General features: G+C 34.7%; 2 protein-coding genes across 2 annotated transcripts in view; one reads left to right on the top strand and one right to left on the bottom strand.

Annotated features, from left to right (window-relative positions):
• The window catches only part of LOC107709014 (pyroglutamylated RFamide peptide receptor-like), a 19,564-nt gene extending 11,436 nt beyond the window's left edge, over positions 1-8,128 (top strand). Inside the window, exons 2-5 of the mRNA XM_016513410.1 lie at positions 3,438-3,499; positions 5,142-5,383; positions 6,344-6,441; positions 7,881-8,128. Coding sequence (XP_016368896.1) covers positions 3,438-3,499; positions 5,142-5,383; positions 6,344-6,441; positions 7,881-8,128 — 650 coding nt within the window. The remainder of the gene's footprint in view (positions 1-3,437; positions 3,500-5,141; positions 5,384-6,343; positions 6,442-7,880) is intronic.
• A 1,175-nt stretch (positions 8,129-9,303) lies between these two features.
• LOC107709013 (DNA-directed RNA polymerase III subunit RPC1-like) overlaps positions 9,304-23,369 on the bottom strand; it is a 22,114-nt gene continuing 8,048 nt past the window's right edge. The window contains exons 12-21 of the mRNA XM_016513409.1: positions 21,790-21,960; positions 20,426-20,539; positions 17,000-17,086; positions 16,850-16,932; positions 16,432-16,602; positions 14,638-14,731; positions 13,185-13,277; positions 12,753-12,917; positions 10,764-11,001; positions 9,304-9,452 (exon numbers count right to left, since the gene is read on the bottom strand). Coding sequence (XP_016368895.1) covers positions 9,304-9,452; positions 10,764-11,001; positions 12,753-12,917; positions 13,185-13,277; positions 14,638-14,731; positions 16,432-16,602; positions 16,850-16,932; positions 17,000-17,086; positions 20,426-20,539; positions 21,790-21,960 — 1,365 coding nt within the window. The remainder of the gene's footprint in view (positions 9,453-10,763; positions 11,002-12,752; positions 12,918-13,184; positions 13,278-14,637; positions 14,732-16,431; positions 16,603-16,849; positions 16,933-16,999; positions 17,087-20,425; positions 20,540-21,789; positions 21,961-23,369) is intronic.

Genomic DNA, 23,369 nt, shown 5'->3' with positions numbered 1-23,369 from the left:
ATGTTGTATATTTAAGTAGCAAACGAGAATCGCTAAAATTAATGCATATATTTTGAGACAAAGGTCTTCTTTATGATTTTCAGTTTTGTTTAAGATAATTAAAGCAACAGTTTTTAAATAACGAAAGAATATGTAAAAGTACGGTATTTGGGGTAAAAAGCGCCCCTGCTGTTGGGGCTAAAGGCTCAGTTATTAACATGATAATTAATAGATGGCTGACTTTTCCATTTGTTGACATGACATGGTTAGACTCAGATGGTAAATATCATATATACAAAACGCTCTCGATCTGTTGTCCTGTATTAGGTCTCTTTGTCAAATCCTCCAATGTGTGAAAATTCACCCAGAGTTAAAGGGATAGTTCACCCAAAAATGTACTGTCTATATACATGCATCGGTGCGTTCGACTGAGAAGTGCTTCCTAAGCACTGTTCCCTTAAAAGAGAGCTTCCGAAGGGTGCAGGACTGTCCAGTTCTGCTGTTGCTTAGTAACCAGTGTAAACACACACAGGCAGTCATGGCTTCACGGGATCTGGACGCAGAGTTTGTCCGATCGGAGTCTCTGTTCCAGCGGCTGATGGAGAAGCACAGGACTGGCTAACGAAAGAATATGTAAAAGTATGGTATTTGGGGTATAAAGTGCCCCCTGCTGTGGGGGCTAAAGGCGCACAGTAATTAACATGATAATTAATAGATGGCTGACTTTTCCATTTGTTGACATGACATGGTTAGATTCAGATGGTAAATATCATATATTATTTTGGGTGTCCATATTAGAGATAATCACCATGTTTAGAATGAAACCATCATATTTAAAAACATGATATTAATCATATCATATAATAAAATATCATTTGTTGTTACTACTGCAAATATATATTCAATTATTATTGGATCTCCTTCAATACTTTCAGAATCTTTACTTATTAAAACGATTTTGCTTCTGAATTTTAAAATATATTTTTTTATATTAATATATTTGAATGACAGTATATTTATTGAAAAAAAAATGTATTCTTTTATTTTTCAAAATAAGCAGAAAAAAGTACAAACTTTGCTAAAGTGATCATTTTGAACAAGTATTAACTTAGACATTATTTTAAAAAAAAACAACATTATTTTAGCTTTAGTATTTGTATCAATACCGTGTGTGGGGTAAAAGGCCCCTCTTGCCACCTCATACATTTATAAGATTTTTAAACAAAAAAAACTTGAATGATTTATTTTCACACAAAATCTGTTGCTCCATTAATGTTCAATACAACGTATATATTTTTTCTGCAATTATACATTTTAGGCACAGTGAATGGCACATTTTTAGCCCCGTTGTACCCTACTATTATAATAAATTTTTTTTGTGGCATGTCAGATAGCACCATGGTATCATGTTAAGTACTTTGGTAATGATTTACAAACATGGTAATCAGTCAGTACCACTGTATGTTTAAAAAACCCATGGTAATACCATCGGACAGTTTTCCTGTGGGGTTTAATTAAAGAGACGCTCCAGGTCTGAATCTAAAGTAGGATTATGAGAAGTGTGGAGCAAATACACGGCAAACGTCTCTCATTTTTATGTTTATCATCACTGCATTAAAACACTGATTTTGAAATGCAAATGCACCGTTTAATATTACAGCGAGAAGTCATTAGACAAATATATACACACCTGTATGGAAACACACGTTGTCACTGTTATGAGCGACACAGCACACTTTGGCAAGTCTGATTTCATGCAAAGCAACAAATGATCCACAACCAATGAGAGTGCAGGTCACATAAGCATGCTAAAATTTCCCATAAAACTGTAAATCATGCAGTGCTGAAGTTTGTATTCTCTGTCTGGAGCCAGGAGTTCAGAGGTCATCAAACCTGACTTTTAGTATGCAGAGAAAAACAAACCTTCACCGTGTGCTTGAGTTTCTGCTCTCATGCGTTAGTACAGGTGTGAATGGACATGAATGGAGCACGATGTCCAGTGACGCACCTTTAATCCTCAGTAATTCAGGGGTTTGTGCTGCTCTCCTTCCCTCTGGACAAACGTTTTTGTGCAGTAAATCACTTTGGCGGCTGGTTGTGCTGCAAATTCAAACGATATATGACTCTCTGTTAGTGTTATCAAAGCAAACGAAACCTAATCCACAAATGCAGTCAGTTAGTCTATATAATAAATTGTGATATTTTATTAACGGACAGGGTAATAAATTATATATATATGCATTTCCATTTCATATAACTTAAACTACTACTATACAAAAAAAAAAGAAGAAAAAAAAGAAATAGACATGAAAATAAAAAAACTTCTAAAAATGACAAAAAGACACAAAATTACTAAATCTTTGACTAAAATTAAAATGAAACTATAAAAAAGAACTAAAAAAAAAAAACAGACTAAAACTGAAAAGTTAACACTTTAAGGTCCAATTCTCATTATTAACTAGTTGCTTATTAGCATGCATATTACTAGCATTTTGGCTGTTTATTAGTACTTATTAGGCACATATCAAAGCCTTATTCTGCATGACCATGTTCTACATCCCTTAACCCGGCCCAATACCTAAACTTAACAACTACCTCACTATTAATAAGCAGCAAATTAGGAGTTTATTGAGGGAAAACTCTTAGTTAATAGTGAATGTGTGTTAATCTGAAGTGTTACCACTGAAAAAAAACTATATAGACATATTTAAAAATACAATATAAAATAACAAAAACACAATAATTAATAAAAAATGACATAAGCACACATTAAAATGAAAACGGAAAATAATTTTTTTTTTAAATATAATAAAAAATTGAAATTTTATACATTAAATAGAAAATAACAGTATCTCAATATTAAAAACTGTACCAATACTTGTTCCTACTTGACCGATTCATAATAATTCATAATAAACATGTCCTGTTTTAAATTTCTTTAGGGATTTTGAGCAAATATTGTGTGAAATACAAGCTCATTTAATTGAATTTACTATCATTAAACTGTATCATAAATATCAGCCATCATTTTATTTAATGAATTTATTTAACACCACGTCAGCAGCAAGGCAATCATAGTGTAAACAGAATAAATAACAATAAACAAAAAGCTATTTAAAGGATTAGTTCACTTCCAGAAAAAAAATTTACTCTCCCATCATGTCATCCAAGATGTTCGTGTCTTTCTGTCTTCAGTCGCAAAGAAATGAAGGTTTTTGAGGAAAACCTTCCAGGATTTTTCTCCATATAATGGACTTCAATGGTGTTCAACGGGTTGAAGGTTCAAAGTGCAGCTTCAAAGAGCTCTACACGATCCCAGCCGAGGAATAAGACTCTTATCTAGAGAAACCATCGCTCATTTTCTAAAAAAAATAAAACTTTATATACTTTTTAACCACAAATGCTGGTCTTGCACTTGCTGGACGTCACGCTGATCTGATTTGTATACATCTATACAGGGCTGGTGTGGATCGCTGCTGTCATGGTCGGATCACCGATGCTGTTCGTGCAACAGCTAGAGGCGAGTGATATCACAGAAGATATTGAGAACAGATTGAGTGTTTAATTACAGTCACAGTAAACCGATAGTATTTAACAAGTGCAAGGTTAATTGCTTTGACATGTGAAAAAGATAATTTAGTCACGCTTGGCCGTCAGCAGATCAGAGACGCTGATGCCACATCAGTCTGACGAATCAGGTGACAGTAGAAAAGATTCACTGGAGTGCGGTTCAATTCTGAGAGTCTTATTGCAAAAGTTTGTGTGTTACTCATTGATTTATTTGAGTTCATCAAACGAGTCATTACTCACCCTTGTGTCACTTCTGAAGAACTTTACGCTGATTTTTCCATCTAATGACGTCTGTCAAGTTTGGAAAGTTACAAAAACAACATCAAGTGTCATATCAGTAGTCCCAGAATAGTGTTGCATGATAAATTAGATGAATATGCACACAAATTCTAGATTTGAATTTAAAGCAATAGTTCACCCAAAAATTTAAATGTGCTGAAAACGTGCTCACCCTCAGGCCATCCCAGATTAGGATGAGTTTGTTTCTTCATCAGGTTTGTAGAAATGTAGCATTGCATCAGTGTCTCAGCAATGGATGCTCTGCAGATGCACTTTTTCACTGGAGGAAGCGTTATTATGGATTATGGACTCGTATTTTAGCCGGAAGTTTAAAAAGTCTTATGAAAAGATAAAAGATATGGTCAGGGCTGTACAGTGCGACAAAAAAAATCATTCTGTGCAATGAATTTTATTTTTATTTTTTTGCATGTGTATGAGCCTGTTTACAAACCTGGTTTATAAACCATATATTGTCACAATCGTGTGTTTATTGTCTTCATGTTTCATCAGTGTAAGCGTTTCTATCATCTTTTTACTCGGCTACAACCATAGCTGGATGTCTTTGTCCATATTAGTGGAGTTTCTGCACGAGGGCGCCCTCTGGCTTCCAGTATGAATGAAACGGCCATTACATTACCTGTGTGCTCACAACAACACCCTATTTTTGGTAAAAATAGGAAAGATAATACTTCTCTCTAAAGAAACAGGAGTTTTTTGTCTCTCAGTGGATGCATATGAATTATCGTCATTGATTTCGTTATTGCAATAAATACCAGAAAATATCGTGATATGTGACCCTGGAGCACAAAAGCAGTGTTAAGTCGCTGGGGTATATTTCTAGCAATAGCCAACAATACATTGTATGGGTCAAAATTATTGATTTTTCTTTTATGACAAAAATCATTAGGATATTAAGTAAAGATCATGTTCCATGAAGATATTTTGTAAATTTCCTACCGTAAATATATCAAAACTTAATTTTTGATTAGTAATATGCATTGCTAAGAACTTCATTTGAACAACTTTAAAGATGATTTTCTCAATATTTAGATTTTTTTTGCACCCTCAGATTCCAGATTTTCAAATAGTTGTATCTCAGCCAAATATTGTCCTATCCTAACAAACCATACATCAATGGAAAGCTTATTTATTCAGCTTTCAGATGAACCCTTATGACTGGTTTTGTGCTGCAGAGTCACATATAGTTTTATCACCCATCCCTACTCTAAAATAAACAGTTTGTGGCACCTTTAAAGTCATGCATGCTCTGTATGAATACCAGTTAGGTTTACTCTCTTGTCTGTGTTCCTCAGGTGAAGTATGACTTCCTGTACGATCATCATCACGTGTGCTGTCAGGAGCGCTGGCACTCGCTGCTGCACCGTCAGGTTTACACCACCTTCATCATGGTGGCGCTGTTCCTGCTGCCGCTGGCCGCCATGCTCTTCCTCTACAGCCGCATCGGCATCGAGCTCTGGATCCGGAAACGCGTGGGAGACTCTTCCGTCCTCAGCACCATGAACCACAGAGAGATCAACAAAATCTCCAGGCAAGTGTCCAAACAACTGAAAACGATGCATGTTTCACAGCCAAACCATTTTACTATAATTCCCAGTTTTTCTATTTGACGGTTTTTTGTAATGTGATGCATTTCCAAATTAAACAGGAAAATATAATGCAAATAACTTGCTTCACATTCAAAATGCCTTTCATTTATTTTACCCAATAACATTACATGTTTCCATACAATCAAATTCCGGTGGATAAAATCAAGCTTATTTGCTGAATAATATGGAATAAAATGACATTTGAAGCCATTACGTAAAATGCATTATATAGGTATTCAAAATGTATGTTGAAATGCATTATATGTTTTCATAAACTAAGTAACTAACTAAACAAAATTAAAGTAGTAATAACTAAAGCTAAACAAACTAAAGTTAAAATGCATTATAATATTTGCAGATTCCTTGTATTAATAAATAATTGCACGATTTGGGGAAAAAACTATAATTGAAATTTTTCTGATATAAAATTACAAAAAAAATAATTCTTTGCTTGTTTGTAGGGCTGCACAATTTGTCCAAAATTTTGTCATTATAATTATGGCAATAAAATAAAAATAATAATTCTTTTATTTATTAATAATGATTTATTAGGGCTGTCAAGTGATTCAGATGTTTAATCTAATTAATTACACGATGTGCATTATAATATTTGCTAATTCCTTGTTACATCTGAAACTTGTTTGTTGGGTTTTATACTTTCTAAAGGTGTAACAATGAATAGATGGGAATAACTATTGTTACCGTTTTTCATGAGATCGTGCAATGCATTATAAGGTGCATTACATGGCATAATTAATGCATTCAAAATACTAAAATACAAAATATTTAATTCGGAAACTCATCACACTACATAAGCAAACGCATTGTGCGAATGAGTTTTTGTATTAATAAACCGGTGTATAGTTACAGAAACATACCTCCACAGCTGTATTTTGTTGTTCAAACAGGAAGAAGAAACGTGCCGTCAAAATGATGATCACTATCGTCCTGCTGTTCACCATCTGCTGGGCTCCGTTTCATATCGTGCACATGCTGTTCGAGTACAGTAAGTGTGCAACGGTGCATTTACTCCTGCAGTAGGCGTCACATGACGTGTTAAGACTGAATAGAGATCACAGCAGCTCGGTGTGAATGAGCTGAATCACAGTAGGCACATTTATTCATCATGACAGGTCGTGTAATTACAGTAAGCTGTGGTTATGTGGTTATGTGGTCACTTATATTTGAGGCTGAACCCACAATCACAGTTAACAACCCAGATGATTAATTATTAGACTAGTAGCACCCACCGCACACAACGCTTCTGCTTTATTTGATTGCCTCTCGCTACTCGAGCACAACAGCACTATACTGTAAGTTCAGATATCCCTGCAAATATTACAGTTTCTGTTCTGGGTAACTAGTACTGTGTCCTAAACCAGGCGCAGCGACACGTAGGCCTGTTGATTGCTGTGACTGGCTGCTCTAGATCTACATTAAGCTTTTATCACATTATGTCTGGTTAGGACACAGTATCCATTACTACATCATTTGGAGACTCATTAGCACTCAACACTGTGAATAAACATTTAAAATATGCAATAACACTTAAATAAGCTAGTCTAAATGTAGGGCTGCACAAATTTTTTTTTTTTTTCAAATTTTTCTGAAATAAAATTTTGACTGAAATTGTACAAATAAAATTCCAGGTTTGCTGTGCTGGTTTGTAGGGCTGCAAAATTTTATCAACATAACTATACAATAATATTATTAATAATAAAAAAGTAATTAATGACTTGATTATATATCAATAATATGTCTATTAAATAATAATATAATTTTTTTATTTAGCAAAAAGTAATAATAATGTAGGGCTGCACAATTGTTTTAAATTTTCAGATTTTTCCGAAATAAAATTTTGATTGAAAGTGCAAAAATAAAATTTCAGGTTTGCTGTGCTGGTTTGTAGGGCTGCACAATTTTATCAATATAACTATACTATACAATAATAATAAAAAATAATAATTAATGACTTGATTATTATTTCATTCATATGACATAAATAATATATATTTTTTTTTTTCAATAGTAATAATAATGTAGGGCTTTTATTTAGGAGCAATAATAATTTATTATTATACTAAAATATAATAATTATATATAATTAATTGCTAAATCAAAACGGAAAAAATTACTATTATAATATTTGTAAAATAATATCTAAAGAAAATGTAATAATATTTATAAATATATTTATAATATTTTATTTTACATAATAGTGAAATTACAATTCTAATATTTATGGCTGTCTTAATTTTTTAATTTTCAAACGTTAAACCATCCTGTAAACACATTCCCTTCCCAAATGATTTCAACTAACCCATATGATCTCCTTTTTTGTTAATTAACTGTAAATATGAGCCATCCATATACCTGACATTAAAACGAATAAGGAATAAACCTTCAGTTCTAATTTATCAAAATATCTGTCTATTTTTCATGCAGACGAGCTGGAGAAGAACTATGACGAGGTCACGGTGAACATGATCATCGCTGTGGTGCAGGCCATCGGCTTCTCCAACTCCTTCAACAACCCCATCATCTACGCCTTCATGAACGAGAACTTCAAGAAGAACTGCGTGGCCACTCTTCATGCGTACCTGCGGCGTCCCGTCCAGCAGAGCGGCGCCGTTCAGCGGCCCAACCTCAGCGTGCACTTCTCCAAACACCTCAAAATTAGGATTGGCAAATAACATTTTTCTATAAACTATTTCAGTAACACTTTACTTGATGCATATCATTATATACATTATAATACATAACTGTAACCAAAGTTAAAATGCATTATAATATTTGCATATTCCTTGTTACATCAAAAATTGTTGTGTTTTATTGCATTATACTTTCTAAAGATGTAACAATGAATAAGATGAGCATTATAACTGTGGTCACAATTATTCGTGATATCGTACATTGCATTATAAGGTGCATTACAAGGCATAATTAATCCACTCAAAATATTTTTATAATGCGTTATATATAAAAGCTTCAAGTAAAGTGTTAGCACCATTTCTTTCTTTTTGAAAGTCTTGGATAATGTAAATACTCCTCTGGCAGAGTTGTGATGAACAGCTGGGACTGTTAAATTATTCATGCTGATGACAATGAACTAACCAGTTCCTCTACAGGGTGAAAATGTGCTTGTTAAAGGTGGTGACTTTGTCTTTATCAGTGTGTTTGTAACATGCACGCTCGATTACATGTGCATTTTAACTGAGAGCGTGGAACAGAGAAAATCACACGATGGAGCGCCACATTTGCAAGCAAGCCTTGCGTCTGTTTTTGCAACGAATCTCAGCGGCTTGATGTGTAAAAGCATGTGATGTGCATGGTCTCAAACGCATTCACAGTGTCTGACAGTTTTAATAATGCGCAAAAAAATAAATAACGTGAAGCAATGTGCCGCTGGTGTCTTCGTAATGTACATTTTATTCACACCTGATACATATTTACATAAAACATGGACATCAGCCATGCCTGTCTTCAGCAAACACAGCAGCAGCACAAAGAAAATGAAAACAAAATCACACGTGTGCCTTCGGTTGCATACATTAGATTTGATTACTAATCTATAAATACAACTGCCTCAATTAAACTCCATCATTTAACCTTTAACAAGTAAAAAATATAATCTCAAATGAGAAAATAACAGGGCTGGACATTTGCAGGAATCCCAACATAAAGGTCTATTATCATCAAGATAATAAAAATCATCAGTGATTTCAGTCTTATGCGGATTCATTCATCAGATCATCATTCCTGCAGCTCATTCCCACCGTTTCAAATGGGAAAGACGGTGTTAAACTTAAAATCCCACAGCAAACGCTCATTACGCTCGACGTCACAGCCATCCGGACACGGCGGCGGTTTATAAGGCCAGAGGGATGTGGAAATCAGGACTGTCAAAGAGCAAAGGCCTGCGCGGGGGATTGGGCTTCTTCGTGGCGCTGTGTAAGAGTTTAAAGAGTCCAGTGCCGATGTTCATGGGGATTCCCATTATAATGCACTCAGAGACACCTGCAGAACAAGGCAAGAGAGCAATGAGTTTGTAGAGGACAGCTGACATCCAGTTTATTTATTAAAAAAAATATTTGGTTATTGTAAAGCTGAAAAAGCTTCTAATTTTCAAAAAATATTACGCCTAATATTACCTAATTTGATGATGCAGAGTTCAAAAATATCAATAATAATTTTTCATCATGTACAGTTTTTACAAAATAAGAATGAATGTATCAGCTTTAATGCACTTGTCAAAACAACAAAAGCAGTCAAATGTAAAAAGTTTGGGTTTTAATGACAAAAGAAGTATTTAAAATATATCATTTAACTTTTCAAAATCTGTTCAAATACTTCATTTAATCTCAAAGAACATTACATAAATGTGAGTTTATAAATAAATAAGCTTCTTCACAAAATCTGCCACTGTTTGGAAGCAGTAAAACATCCACAGATGAAGCAGAAAACATCTGGATCCTGATTGCATTTTCTAACCTTGAAGTCAACATTAGGCATAAAATAATTATGGTTGCAAAGGGTCGGAAGATTTCTAGAAACTTTACACAAATTTCCAAAACTATCTGAAAGTTTCCCAAAAAGTTTCCAGATATTTACCGGAAATGTTCCACCACTTTGCAACCCTAAAAATAAAGTCACATGTGTGAAAATGGGCTGAGACTTGAACAAATCGTTGTAGTGTGGCTCAGATTCAGACAGGATTCACGTGTCTGTCGATTAAGGGATAAATGAAGGCTTCTTCCCCTTACAAAAGGTTGTAAGTGGCTGTAAATGAGTAAGAAACGAGTCTTATATTTCATTCAGTAGATATAAAAAAAAAAAAAGTAAATAAATAAAAAACATTAAAATAAAAAATAAAATAAAAAATATATATATATATAAAAATGTAATAAGAAATTAATAATAATATAAATAATAAAAAAATGTGAAAAATCTCAATTTGCGCTGCTAAAAACTACCAAATTGAAGGGTGAATCTCACATTTAAAATAATTAAAATAAAAAATAAAATAAAAAATATATATATATATAAAAATGTAATAAGAAATTAATAATAATATAAATAATAAAAAAATTTGAAAAATCTCAATTTGCGCTGCTAAAAACTACCAAATTGAAGGGTGAATCTCACATTTCTACATCTAGGAAAATAACATTTATTTTCGCACATTAGGGAAATTAGTAATAAAATATTTTTGCATTAAGGACCATTAAGGTTGTAAGTGGCTGTAAATGAGTAAGAAACAAGTCTTATATTTCATTCAGCAGATATGATGCAGGGCGGTGTAATTCCTGCATTTAAAAGCAAAAACACTGCCGTTTGCAGAAGGAACATTGAGGAAAGTGAACAGCTTGATCAGTGTGTGTGTATCTCTGACTGTCGCTACCTCATACGTGTTGTTAGATGTTGTTCTGTTGCCGTTGACGCCGTGTGTTGCCATGACAGCCCTGAGATTATCTCCCTCCACCAGCAGTTTGAACTTCTGTTTGCTGCTCTGTTCATCAATGTGAATGACGGCACGCGCCACTTCAGGGATGCCCTGGACCACCACCTGCACACACGCACGCAACGCACACGCACACACACACACGCACACGCACGCGCACACACACACGCACACATGCACGCGCACGCACACATTTTGATCTATTAACAGTAGACCGATATATCTGCCACACGCACTAATATCTGGCCGATATTTGGCCACTTTGAGGTGATTAGCTGAAAGCAGGCCCTGCGTTTAAACTTCTCCTTTTGCTCGATTAGCAAACACACACATTTTAGTTAAAGAGAAATGGGTTGCATTTTACAACATGGTTCAATCCGTAAACATTATTTAACTACATTAGTTAAAGGTGGGGTATGTATTTTTTCAAAAACGTTTTAGAAAACTGAGTCGGGCCGAGTACCAAAACAAACTTGTAGCCAATCAGCAGTAAGGGGCGTGTCTACTCATGATGTGGAGAGAGAGAGAGCGCTCAGTGCGCAGGAAGGATATTAGCCGAGCTGAGCGACGACAGAAAGATAGAGATGGCGGATAAAAAACAAAAGAGGAAAACTTCTGCGGAACAAAAGGCAGCTAACGATAAGGCAAGAAGTAGGACCCGTGTAAATATCGGATCAGCTTTCCAGCACTGGAGAGAACTCAAGGAGCGGGAAGGCCGAGGTTGCTTTGTTTCTTCTCTATAGGTGAGTAACACTGGTTTTGCTTTGTTTCACAGAACTAATATATGCTGGCTTTTGCTTGAATATGCTCGTGTCATGTTCGCTTGTTTGTTCATCTGTAATCATATTGTCGTTCCCTTCAGCTATGTATGTGTGGGGCGGAGCTATCAAAATAGGGGCGTGTTTGTTTTGGTGATTTGAAATATCAACATTGGCTACCAGAAATCACTTACCCCACCCTTTAAGAACTAACAATGCATGTAGAGCATTTATAGCGATCTAGGTTTGCTCATTTCAATACTGTCATTTTCTAATAGTTATTTAGCTTTAAATTCACTTCAGTTTTAGTTTTAGTATATTTTAGTACTTAAACATTTTATTTCAATCTAGGTTTGTTAATTTCCATATTAAGTGTCATTGTTACTAGTTTAGCTTTAAACTGACCGTTTTAGTTTAAGTAATTTTAATGCTTCAACTATAACAAACTTAGATTGAAATAAAATGTTTATTTCCATATTAAGTGTTATTTTAGTATCATTTATATACTAATATGGTATTTAATAATTAATATATTTCAGTTTTACTTTAATACTGTAATATATTTCAGTTTTACTAATTTAAGTACTTTAACTTTAAATCAATTTTTTTCAAAGTTAAAACTAATATTTATAGTTTTTTCAGCTTTACTTACTACTTAGTTTTAGTTTACAATACCAACACTATTCCTCATGTACTAATACATTTTTAGCATTTCAATTGGCATAAATGAACATAAATGAATTTTGAACAAATATGAATTAACAATGAACAATATATTTCTAAATTAACAAAATACTGTATAAAAAAAATCGTTCTCCACTGTTAAACTTTATTAATTGCTATAACTTAATATAACAAAATAAAAGCTAGAAATTTGTGTTTATTCTTTCTATATGCTGTTTAGGTGATCTTTTGAATGTTTCACAAAGTGTCTCCAGGTTCTATTCAACAAAACAGAGAATCTGATTTGCAAATTAAAATTGCATTACATAAAGATTATATTGGTCACTCTGTTCTATAGATTTCAGCTTCAGCTATTGGGAAGCTTATGACTATTATGACAGCGTACAGAAAGTCCAACACGGTGTCAGGACTGACCTTAGGAAGCTCCTGTTTGAGCGACTGCAGGACGTAATACATGGAGCTCTTGCTGTTTTCTCTCGGAGTCACACAGACCACGGCCTCTCCGTGAACCGCGATATCGCCCGGCTTCACCCGCAGCTTTGACGTACAGATGGCGTAACGCACCGTCTCTGCGTTCACCTGAACAGAACAAAACAACAATACGACTCTATAAACCTCTGCAGAGGAGGATCATCACTGTGTCAAGAACATCCATCATTTAAAATCACTCAACAGGAACAGCTGCATCAGCTGCTGAGAGATGGAGAGAAATACAGTAATGACAAAGGCAGAACCATCCATATAACTAAGTGACAATCCAGAGACCGATAAAAACACTGATGCTGGAGGAATCATTTTCAGCTCCAGTCTGTCATTAACAGGTAATTATGATCAATCTGCCGTTACCTCCAACCTCAGAAGACGAATCCTCTCTAGCGACAGCTTCACCAGGATGAAACAATCATCAGGCAGGAAAACCTCCTCGATGTACTCGGAAATCTGACAGAAACTATCAATCGATTCACTGATTAATATGAAAGCAAACAACAGTAAAGAAAGTAAGAGGTATCCTACTTTTTCTGAAAGCCTTATAATGACTTTATATTCCTCTGAAATGTTTGGAACAGTTTCTATGACATAAAACATGAATGAAAGGCTTTTTCAATTCGGACTCACTCAGATCAAAGGTTATTCTGCATCCCTCCATTACAAACAATCTGACACCCATTTCAATCATGCGCATACTGAATATAAATGCAGGACAATCTCACATGCTACAGGCCAGAGAGGTGATCATTTTCCCACACTGCACTGCATTTCAAAAACAAATGCATTTTTTAAATTTAAAGTGGTGTTTTTTCATGCAAAAAAAAAAAAATCTAACCCCATGATCCCTAGTGCATTCTAGATGGTTGCCAGGGTGTTGCTAAGGTGTTCTGAGTGTTTTTAATGCATGGCTATGTGTTTGGCATGATGTTTTGGGTGGTTTCCATGGGATTGCCAAGATGTTCTGAGTATATTTAATTGATTGCTACAGTATAAAAGGTGTTCTGAGTGCATTAATGCATTGCTCTGCAGTTGGCTTGGTGTTCTGGGTGGTTGCCAGGGTGTTGCTAAGGTGTTCTGAGTGTTTTTAATGCATTGCTCTGCAGCGGGCATGTTTCGGGTGGTTGCCAAGATGTTGCTAAGGTGTTCTGAGTGTTTTTAATGGATTGTTACAGTACGTGTTTGACATGGTGTTCTGGGTGGTTGCCAGGGCGTTGCTATGGGGTTGCTAAGGCGTTCTGAGTACATTAATGCATTGCTCTGCAGTTGGCATGGTATTCTGGATGGTTGCCAGGGTGTTGATAAGGTGCTCGGAGTGTTTTTAATGCATTGCTTTGCAGTTGGCATGTTTTGTGTGGTTGCCAAGATGTTGCTATGGGGTTGTCAAGGTGTTTTGAGTGTTTTTAATGCATTGCTCTGCAGCGGGCATGTTTTGGGTGGTTGCTGGGTTGTTACTATGGGCTTGCTAAGGCGTTCGGAGTACTTTAATGCATTTCACTGCAGTTGGCATGGTGTTCTGGCAGGTTGCCAGGGTGTTGCTAAGGTGTTCCGAGTGTTTTTAATGCATTGCTTTGCAGTTGGCATGTTTTGGGGGGTTGCCAGGGCATTGCTATGGGGTTGCTAAGGTGTTTTGAGTATATTTAGTGCATTTCACTGCAGTTGGCATGGTGTTCTGGGTGATTGCCAGGATGTTACTAATTCAATGCACGTCTAATTCAATCAGGTGCATTTTAATTTCACTCCAAACAGGAAGCATGAGCAATAGCAATACTAATGCAGTATTAATAATCAGCAGATGTCAAACTCAGTGTACCTCTCCCAGTAGAGTTTTCTCAATGCGTCCTTTCACCAGCCGAGCGAAGTCTGGGTCATCAACGGTATCCAGGTTGGCACTTATGATGGGCGTACTGAGACACAGAGAGACTCATTAGGAATAAGAACTGGGGTTACTGCAGCCATTAATCATCAGTGAAGCGTCAACAGCAGCAATCATGCTGGAGCTGCACGCTAACACTCCTCCAACCAACTGAGGTGACAGGTGGTCATTCACCCACCGCCCGCGGTGCTCGGCTCAAGGCTTCTGCCGCTGATTGACAAATGAGTTTTCCTCCTTCAGGGGTCGAGATCAAACTCTCATGAATCAATTGCACTTGTGTCAGCCGCTGCACTTACAGTCACCTGTACATCAATAAGTCTAGAAATTTTGTATTGCTATTTTGTGAAGGTTGTTTCAGGATTTTTCTCTGACAGGTCAGTTTAAAGGATTTGAGTTTGGCTTATGGTTATGGTTTATTATAAAAAAAATCCTGCAGTGTTTAATAATACAGTGGTATATCAAATGGTAATACCATAGCACATTATCATACTTATGTACCATAGTATTTTTATGGTACTCAAAGGTATATCAAAGAACAGTGAAGAAATAAAGAATAGTTAAGAAAAAACAAGTCGTATATAAAATAAAAATAATATTTACATATTTTTTGAGATATGGACATAAAACAAAATATATAAATACAATAATTTACAATAAGTTATAAAAAAAAATTATACCCAAAAAAATTTCTAAAAATCATTACTTATAATTTCCAGTCCTGAAAACAATTCAATTTATTTATATATATATATATATATATATATATATATAAATATAACGAAATATATAACGAAAGCTGAAATAAAAAAAATGCTTATTTCAAACATTTAAAAATTTGTTAAAAGGCCAAAAGTACAAAAAATTACTCAAACTAAAATTAAAATTAAAATACAACAAATAATTTATCATTTTTATTTATAATCATAAATTATTCATATTTAAATTTATATTATTATAAATGATAAAAAAAAAAAAAAGATTCACTACAAAATATTATGACTTTTCCAAGCCTGGAAAACACAATTCCCTGACATTTCCAGGTTTTCCAGGGTTTCTGAAGTCACCTGATGTTCTTGGACGCATTGATGATCTCTTTGATTCTCGGGACTCCCAGGTGACAGGTGGTCATTCACCCACCGCCCGCGGTGCTCGGCTCAAGGCTTCTGCCGCTGATTGACAAATGAGTTTTCCTCCTTCAGGGGTCGAGATCAAACTCTCATGAATCAATTGCACTTGTGTCAGCCGCTGCACTTACAGTCACCTGTACATCAATAAGTCTAGAAATTTTGTATTGCTATTTTGTGAAGGTTGTTTCAGGATTTTTCTCTGACAGGTCAGTTTAAAGGATTTGAGTTTGGCTTATGGTTATGGTTTATTATAAAAAAAATCCTGCAGTGTTTAATAATACAGTGGTATATCAAATGGTAATACCATAGCACATTATCATACTTATGTACCATAGTATTTTTATGGTACTCAAAGGTATATCAAAGAACAGTGAAGAAATAAAGAATAGTTAAGAAAAAACAAGTCGTATATAAAATAAAAATAATATTTACATATTTTTTGAGATATGGACATAAAACAAAATATATAAATACAATAATTTACAATAAGTTATAAAAAAAAATTATACCCAAAAAAAATTCTAAAAATCATTACTTATAATTTCCAGTCCTGAAAACAATTCAATTCTGACATTTCCAGGTTTTCCAGGGTTTCTGAAGTCACCTGATGTTCTTGGACGCATTGATGATCTCTTTGATTCTCGGGACTCCCAGAGTGATGTTCATGGAAGCGACTCCAGCGAAGTGAAACGTCTTGAGGGTCATCTGAGTCCCCGGCTCCCCGATGCTCTGAGCACACAGCGCCCCGACGGCAGAGCCCGGCTCCATCTGCGCCCTGAGCGTCATACAAATCACGTTAAAACCATTTCTGTCTCTCAACAGCGGTTAAATCATTTCAGGATCTCATTTTAGCCTTAGAAGTCATTGCATAAGCGTTATACAACTGGAAAGAGCCTGATGTGGTCAGTAATGCTGCAGCTCTTTCTGCCCGTCGCAGCAGCAGATTACGCTCAGCTCATTAGACCAGCATCAGTCTACTGAACCGAACAAGTGCAATTACAGCTCGTGTACCACTGTGTTACCTCATATATTTGTCCCTGCAGGTTTCCAGAAACTTCTCCAGCTGGGTCGGAGTGATTCTGTCCAACTGGTACAGAACTTTAGGCTGGAATGAATGAGAAAACAGGTCGTCAGACACAAGCGCATAAACACTCTCGAAGCTGAGCTCTCACCTCTGTCGTTCCGTTGTCGTTGATGCCATACTTGTCGCGTGTCTTTTTGATTTTCTCCGAAACCGTTTTGATGAACTTTCTGATTTCCTGGAATTGAACAGATTTTAAAGCATTCAGAAACATTTACAAGAACACAATGAACCCAGAATGCACTGCAGAGCTCATTAACTGCAGCAAAATCAATAACTTATTTTTAGGACCATTAGGATTTGATGCATCAAAAATCTCATTACTGTAATACAAAACACACAATAAATAAATAAATAAATTTAAGTTCTTAAATACCTAAAATATCTAAATAATGTAGTATTTATTGTACAGACTTTAATCTTTACCAGTGTTGTTACTGCTAACTAAAACCAAAACTATTACAAATAGTTTTTGCCAAATTAAATAAAGCAGAAACAAAATAAAATAAAAAAATAGATAAACTAAAAATGTTCACACTTTATTAGAAATGATAATTAAAATTGTTGCCTTAGAAACTAATAAATACAATAAGTTTAAGAACTAAAGTTTAAGTACTAAAATTTCTTAAACTGGAATAATTATTATTATTATTTTTTATTTTTTATTTTTTTTATTAAATTGCCAAAAGCAAATAAGAAAATTTATAAACTAAAATTGAAAATATAAAAATGAAAGCAAATTCAAAATATTCAAAAATACTACATTAGTATAAAATAACATTAATATAACAGTGATTTATAATAAATAAGTAACAGTATTTCCAGACAACATGATTTTCATTAATGTATTACAGTAATGAGAAAATATCTGAACAGTCACAGTAAGTAATAAATACCTCGGGGGAAATACGCTTAATTATCATGAAAATAGTGCAAAAAAACAAAACAAAGAAAAACATGCGCTTCATTTGCTTTCAGCAAAATAATCTCTTTTGATATAAGGTGAAATATAAGCCAAAATTGTCACTGACATTCAGCCAGTTATATATTATAATGGTGCAGTGAGTCACAAAGTGAATGAGGCATAAATACACAAATTCACATAAACCTGAAAACCTGTTTGACTGCCAGTGTGCGTCAGGATTAGTGTGTGTAGATCAACACCAGCACAAGTTAAAACCCTGGTTACTACTGTAATTCATGCTGAACTAAACACACATCTGGCTCTCATATATTGAAATGAATCAACTCAAACACACGTCATGCGGGCTGTACTGTACCTGTAAGTACTTGTCACTGCCAGTGTCTGTCAACTCCTTCAAACCAAAGACACAGACACTGACCACATTAAATAAAAATAACCCACACTAAAACGTTTTAAATGCAGCATGGACTTTGATGGCAGAAGTTTATCCCTTTTGGAATGAGCTTTATGTGAGAGATTTGTTAGACACAATGCATCACATCCTCTCGACGCGTGTTGTTTAAATGCATCAGTGCTGCCTCTCGTGAGCACCATAAAACCACTCGTGTTTCTTTATGAGAGACGATTGCGTTCTACACTTCGAAAGAAGCGCCTTGATGAACCGAGCATTCAAAGAGTGAAGAAGCTTGAACTGCATCAAATGAGAAAAGAAATGTTTTTTTCTTTGTATGTTTTGGTCTTGAGTGAACTTCCGTCAGATTGTCATTCATCACTTTTCTATTGTTTGACAAATCGTTAAATTTCCTTCAGCCGTGGAGTTTGGTGGTCAATTCATACACTCGGGATGTGGGTAAAATCAGAGCTGTGGATCATACTAATCATGTTAAACTAGGGAAATGCATTAATTACCATGAGATAATGAGTTCAAATGAGCATTCTGTCATCTTTTTCTCACCCTCATGTTGCTTAATTTCTTTTGTAGTTAGGCAGAATCACAAAACCTATGAATCATGAACTGAATCATTTTCAGACCCCTACTGGAGAGCGAATATATTCAAACAAATTACATAAAATAATTGTAAATAATTAAAATAATGAAACCCCATATTTTTTTGAAGTTTTAATAACTGAACGTACTTCACTGTTTATACTTTTTAAAAATATTTTTTTTGGGGGGGGGTTATCCTTGATGAACCGAGCATTCAAAGAGTGAAGAAGCTTGAACTGCATCAAATGAGAAAAGAAATGTTTTTTTCTTTGTATGTTTTGGTCTTGAGTGAACTTCCGTCAGATTGTCATTCATCACTTTTCTATTGTTTGACAAATCGTTAAATTTCCTTCAGCCGTGGAGTTTGGTGGTCAATTCATACACTCGGGATGTGGGTAAAATCAGAGCTGTGGATCATACTAATCATGTTAAACTAGGGAAATGCATTAATTACCATGAGATAATGAGTTCAAATGAGCATTCTGTCATCTTTTTCTCACCTTCGTGTTGCTTCATTTCTTTTGTAGTTAGGCAGAATCACAAAACCTATGAATCGTGAACTGAATCATTTTCAGACCCCTATTGGAGAGCGAATATATTCAAACAAATTACATAAAATAATTGTAAATAATTAAAATAATGAAAACCCATATTTTTTTGAAGTTTTAATAACTGAACGTACGTCACTGTTTATACTTTTTAAAAATATTTTTTTGGGGGGGGGTTATTATTACTATTTTTACTCACTAATTACAATTTCTCAGCACTTTCTTTCAAATAAAACACTTTAGAGTTTGACATAACTAAAAAAAAAAATTTGCATTCATCATAAAACATTTTGATGACTTTTCCAGGTCTAGAAGTCACTATTTTAAATTTGCGTGCTATAAGAGTGCTATAATAATAATAATAAGAGCGCTATAATAAAAATAATAAAAGAATAAATAATAACAATATATAAATAATAATAATTATTATTATTATTACCTCACAAATTACAATTTAAGCACTTTCTTCCAAATCAAATATTTTTATATATTATATTAATAATATATAATATTCATCCATGATAGTTAATATATAACATAATATACAAAATAGATAATACTCATCATAAAAATTGTCCATAACTCTTCCAAGTCTAGAAAGCAAACTTTTAAAATTCCCTTATATATACAAGTTTTCCAAGGCTGTGGGAAACCTGGTTCATAAATAAAATTCATAGTTGATGAGGGAAAGAATAAAAAAAAAAAAAAAAGCTTACATCTACATTTTTAGCTGTTTTAGATTATTTTGAAAGCTTGTCTCATTTTAATCATCTTGCAGCCCCTGGTTGAGAAATACTCAAGTCAGTTGCAATCTGTTCCTCACACAAATTATCATGACTTCAGGAGACTTGAATTATCATCATATAGACTACTTTAACGGTAGCTTTTAATAAGGGAGCTCGACAGACCCTGCTCACTGTCTGATGCCACTGTATGGAAAGAGCAGCGTGAACATTCAGCTAAACATCTACTTTTTGTGTTCCACCGAAGAAATAAACTCATAAGGGTTTGGAACGAAAGAGACTAATCTCTGTAGACAAAAGAGCATTGTCTCACCTCCAGAAACGTGTCTTTACAGCACAGGAAGTCTTTTCTCTTCATGATGGAGTCGGAGGTTAAGATCAGCTCGTTTCTGCTCAGCACAGGTTCACCTGGACAGCTGTGCACTGACTGAGAAAACACACGATATCAGTGTTAAAGAAGAATAAACACGCTCTTTAACTCTCAGATTCAGAGAAGTTCCCGCAGAGAGCGTTTCTATATCCCAGCGTCCTCCAGCATCATTTCAATCAATTAGACCCCACAGAAAGCGCTAATCATGTTTCAGAATGTGAATGGAGACGAAATAAGGCAGCGGTGATTGTAACAGGTGGGCAGCAAGTCTCTCGTTTCACACCAGCAGAACCGCATGACAACAGAACGAACTAGACTTCAGTTTCTCTGAAGAAAACTACATGGTAAAAATATGAGCCAAAAACCACGATCTGTATAGCAAAAAGTCACAACAACAACAATGTTAATAATTATTATTAATATTAATTAATATTTTTATGATGAACTAATCATCAATACTACTACTACTACTAATAATAATAATATTATATATGAAATTTATATATGTACATTTTATTGATTAAACATCAAGAGATTTTTTCCATGTTTTAATTTATACAATTAACCTTTCATTTTATTTTATTAATTGATTAAATTGTACGTTTTAAGAATTAAGCCCACCATTTTGATACTAAATTTGTATTAAAGCATGAAACGAAGAATTCAAATAAATTAAAAACAATTTGTGAAAAATAAAAGATTTATTATTGTTAAAATTGCAATCATATATTAAAATGTTATTAATTTAATTGGTTAGACATGCTTTTTTATTATTAAATTAAAACGGTACTATATTTGATTAAACCATTGAAACAAAAATGGACAAAAATATATATTTTTAATCATCTATCTATATATTTCACGAGGAATAGCTGAACCATAAAAAAATACAATTTAGTCACTTAAATTTGATCATATTATGATAAATTGTTAAAGTTTTATGAATTCAATTGTTTAGACATGATTTCTTATATTATTATTATTAAATTAAAACAGTATTATATTTGATTAAAATATTTAAAACTGAAAAAAAAACTATTTTTTTAATATCATCTATATCAATCTATATATACAGTATATATTATTGAGCAATAGCTGAACCACACAAAAAAATACAAAAATAAAAAGATTTGTCACTTTTTTGGGGGGATTTGATCTGTTCTATGTACAAAGCATCATACAGACATGCATACTGGTTAATACTTTGTGAAAAATAATTTAATAAACACGCTGGTCTACGTGTTTGGATGATAAACATCTAACAGGGTTTAAACAAACACTTAACCAGGGAATAATCTTTGACGTACTCTGATGTTGTCGAGGACTCTTCTGAACTCTAGCGGTTCGTCTTTTCCCTCCATGGCCGCGGGGTCGAGTCCGTCTCCGCCGTAGATGAACTGTATGATGTCACCGGTGGAGCTGCGCACCGTCAGATCGTACTGAGAGCACAAGTCCTCCAGAGACTTCACCAGACGCCTCTGAACCACACAAACACTGCTCGTTAGTTTGCCCAGAATTCATTACTAATAGCAGATCCCACTAGAAGAAATAAAAAGGTTAGTTTTGCAACCCTAAAAAGCTACTGTATCATATTTGATAAGCTAATTTCTTTGCTGAAAAACCTGTCACACATTCCACTCCACACCTTCTGTCGTCTGATTGATAGTTTACAGTTTTGTATCCAGTCAAAGCTCTTTTAGTGTAATTGTGAAACGTCCAGCTTCAGCTCGAGCTTCTCGTGTCAAATCTTGACTGATTTTGATCAAGTAAGCATCAGAATTACTGCAGTAATATCTCCAGATGAACACTTACTGGACTGAAGCAGCTCAGCTTTACTTGATTCTCCATCAATCATGTTTTAGAGTCTCAAATCTGATCCTCAGGATCTTTTGAGGAGCGTTTGTTTCCAGAAGCTTTACTTTCACTGTTCCTCAGCGGAGGAATGATCTTCACAAGCCTCCAGAACATCTCACATCTTCTGAGGAGCCTTTATTTCTTCAGCTCTCAATCACTGCATTATATGTTTGGAGCATGTCAATCTCATCTTACTGAGACAGAGTACTGGAGATATAGAGCGACGACTGATGTTTAGATCATTTTATATCAGGATCTGCTCTACTGTTATAAAGATCTCACTGATTTACATCACAAGCAGCAGAATTTTATCACTTTTTGTCCATATAAATATCAGCACCAAATTGCATATTTTTGCTCAGTCTGAGTCTCTATATGACTATATGAGCCATAAAAGCCTGATTAATCAAATATGATACAAAACATAAAACATATACGCAAACTTTTTTAAATATTTTGTCTAAAGTTTCAATTAACCGTTTCAATAAAAAAAATAACTGTTTGACTATAGGCTTGCCGCGATAGACGGTGTTGACGGTGATACCGGTGTTAAGCCGCAACACCGGTTACGTCACTTGCCCACCGCGTCACCGACCCCCACCGTCGTTTTGATTTTTTATAGAAATAAAAATCATTTAGTTCAGTAAAAGAACAGACACTACAATTAAAAACTGAACGCGGATGCTCAATGCGACGAGAAGAGTGAGGTGAGACAGACGAGAAGAGTGAGGAGAGACAGACGAGAAGAGTGAGGTGAGACAGACGAGAAGAGTGAGGTGAGACTGACAAGAAGGGTGAGGAGAGACAGACGAGAAGAGTGAGTGAGACAGACGAGAAGAGTGAGGAGAGACAGACAAGAAGAGTGAGGTGAGACAGACAAGACGATTGAGGTGAGACAGACAAGAAGAGTGAGGTGAGACAGACAAGAAGAGTGAGGTGAGACAGAAAAGAAGAGTGAGGTGAGACTGACAAGAAGAGTGAGGCGAGACTGACAAGAAGAGTGAGGCGAGACAGACAAGAAGAGTGAGGCGAG

Source organism: Sinocyclocheilus rhinocerous, unplaced genomic scaffold (genome assembly GCF_001515625.1).
Source record: "Sinocyclocheilus rhinocerous isolate Xijiao unplaced genomic scaffold, SAMN03320098_v1.1 scaffold1137, whole genome shotgun sequence".
NCBI lineage: Eukaryota > Metazoa > Chordata > Actinopteri > Cypriniformes > Cyprinidae > Sinocyclocheilus > Sinocyclocheilus rhinocerous.
The sequence above is the reverse complement of the archived record's forward strand: the minus strand, read 5'-3'. Positions and strand labels throughout refer to the sequence as shown.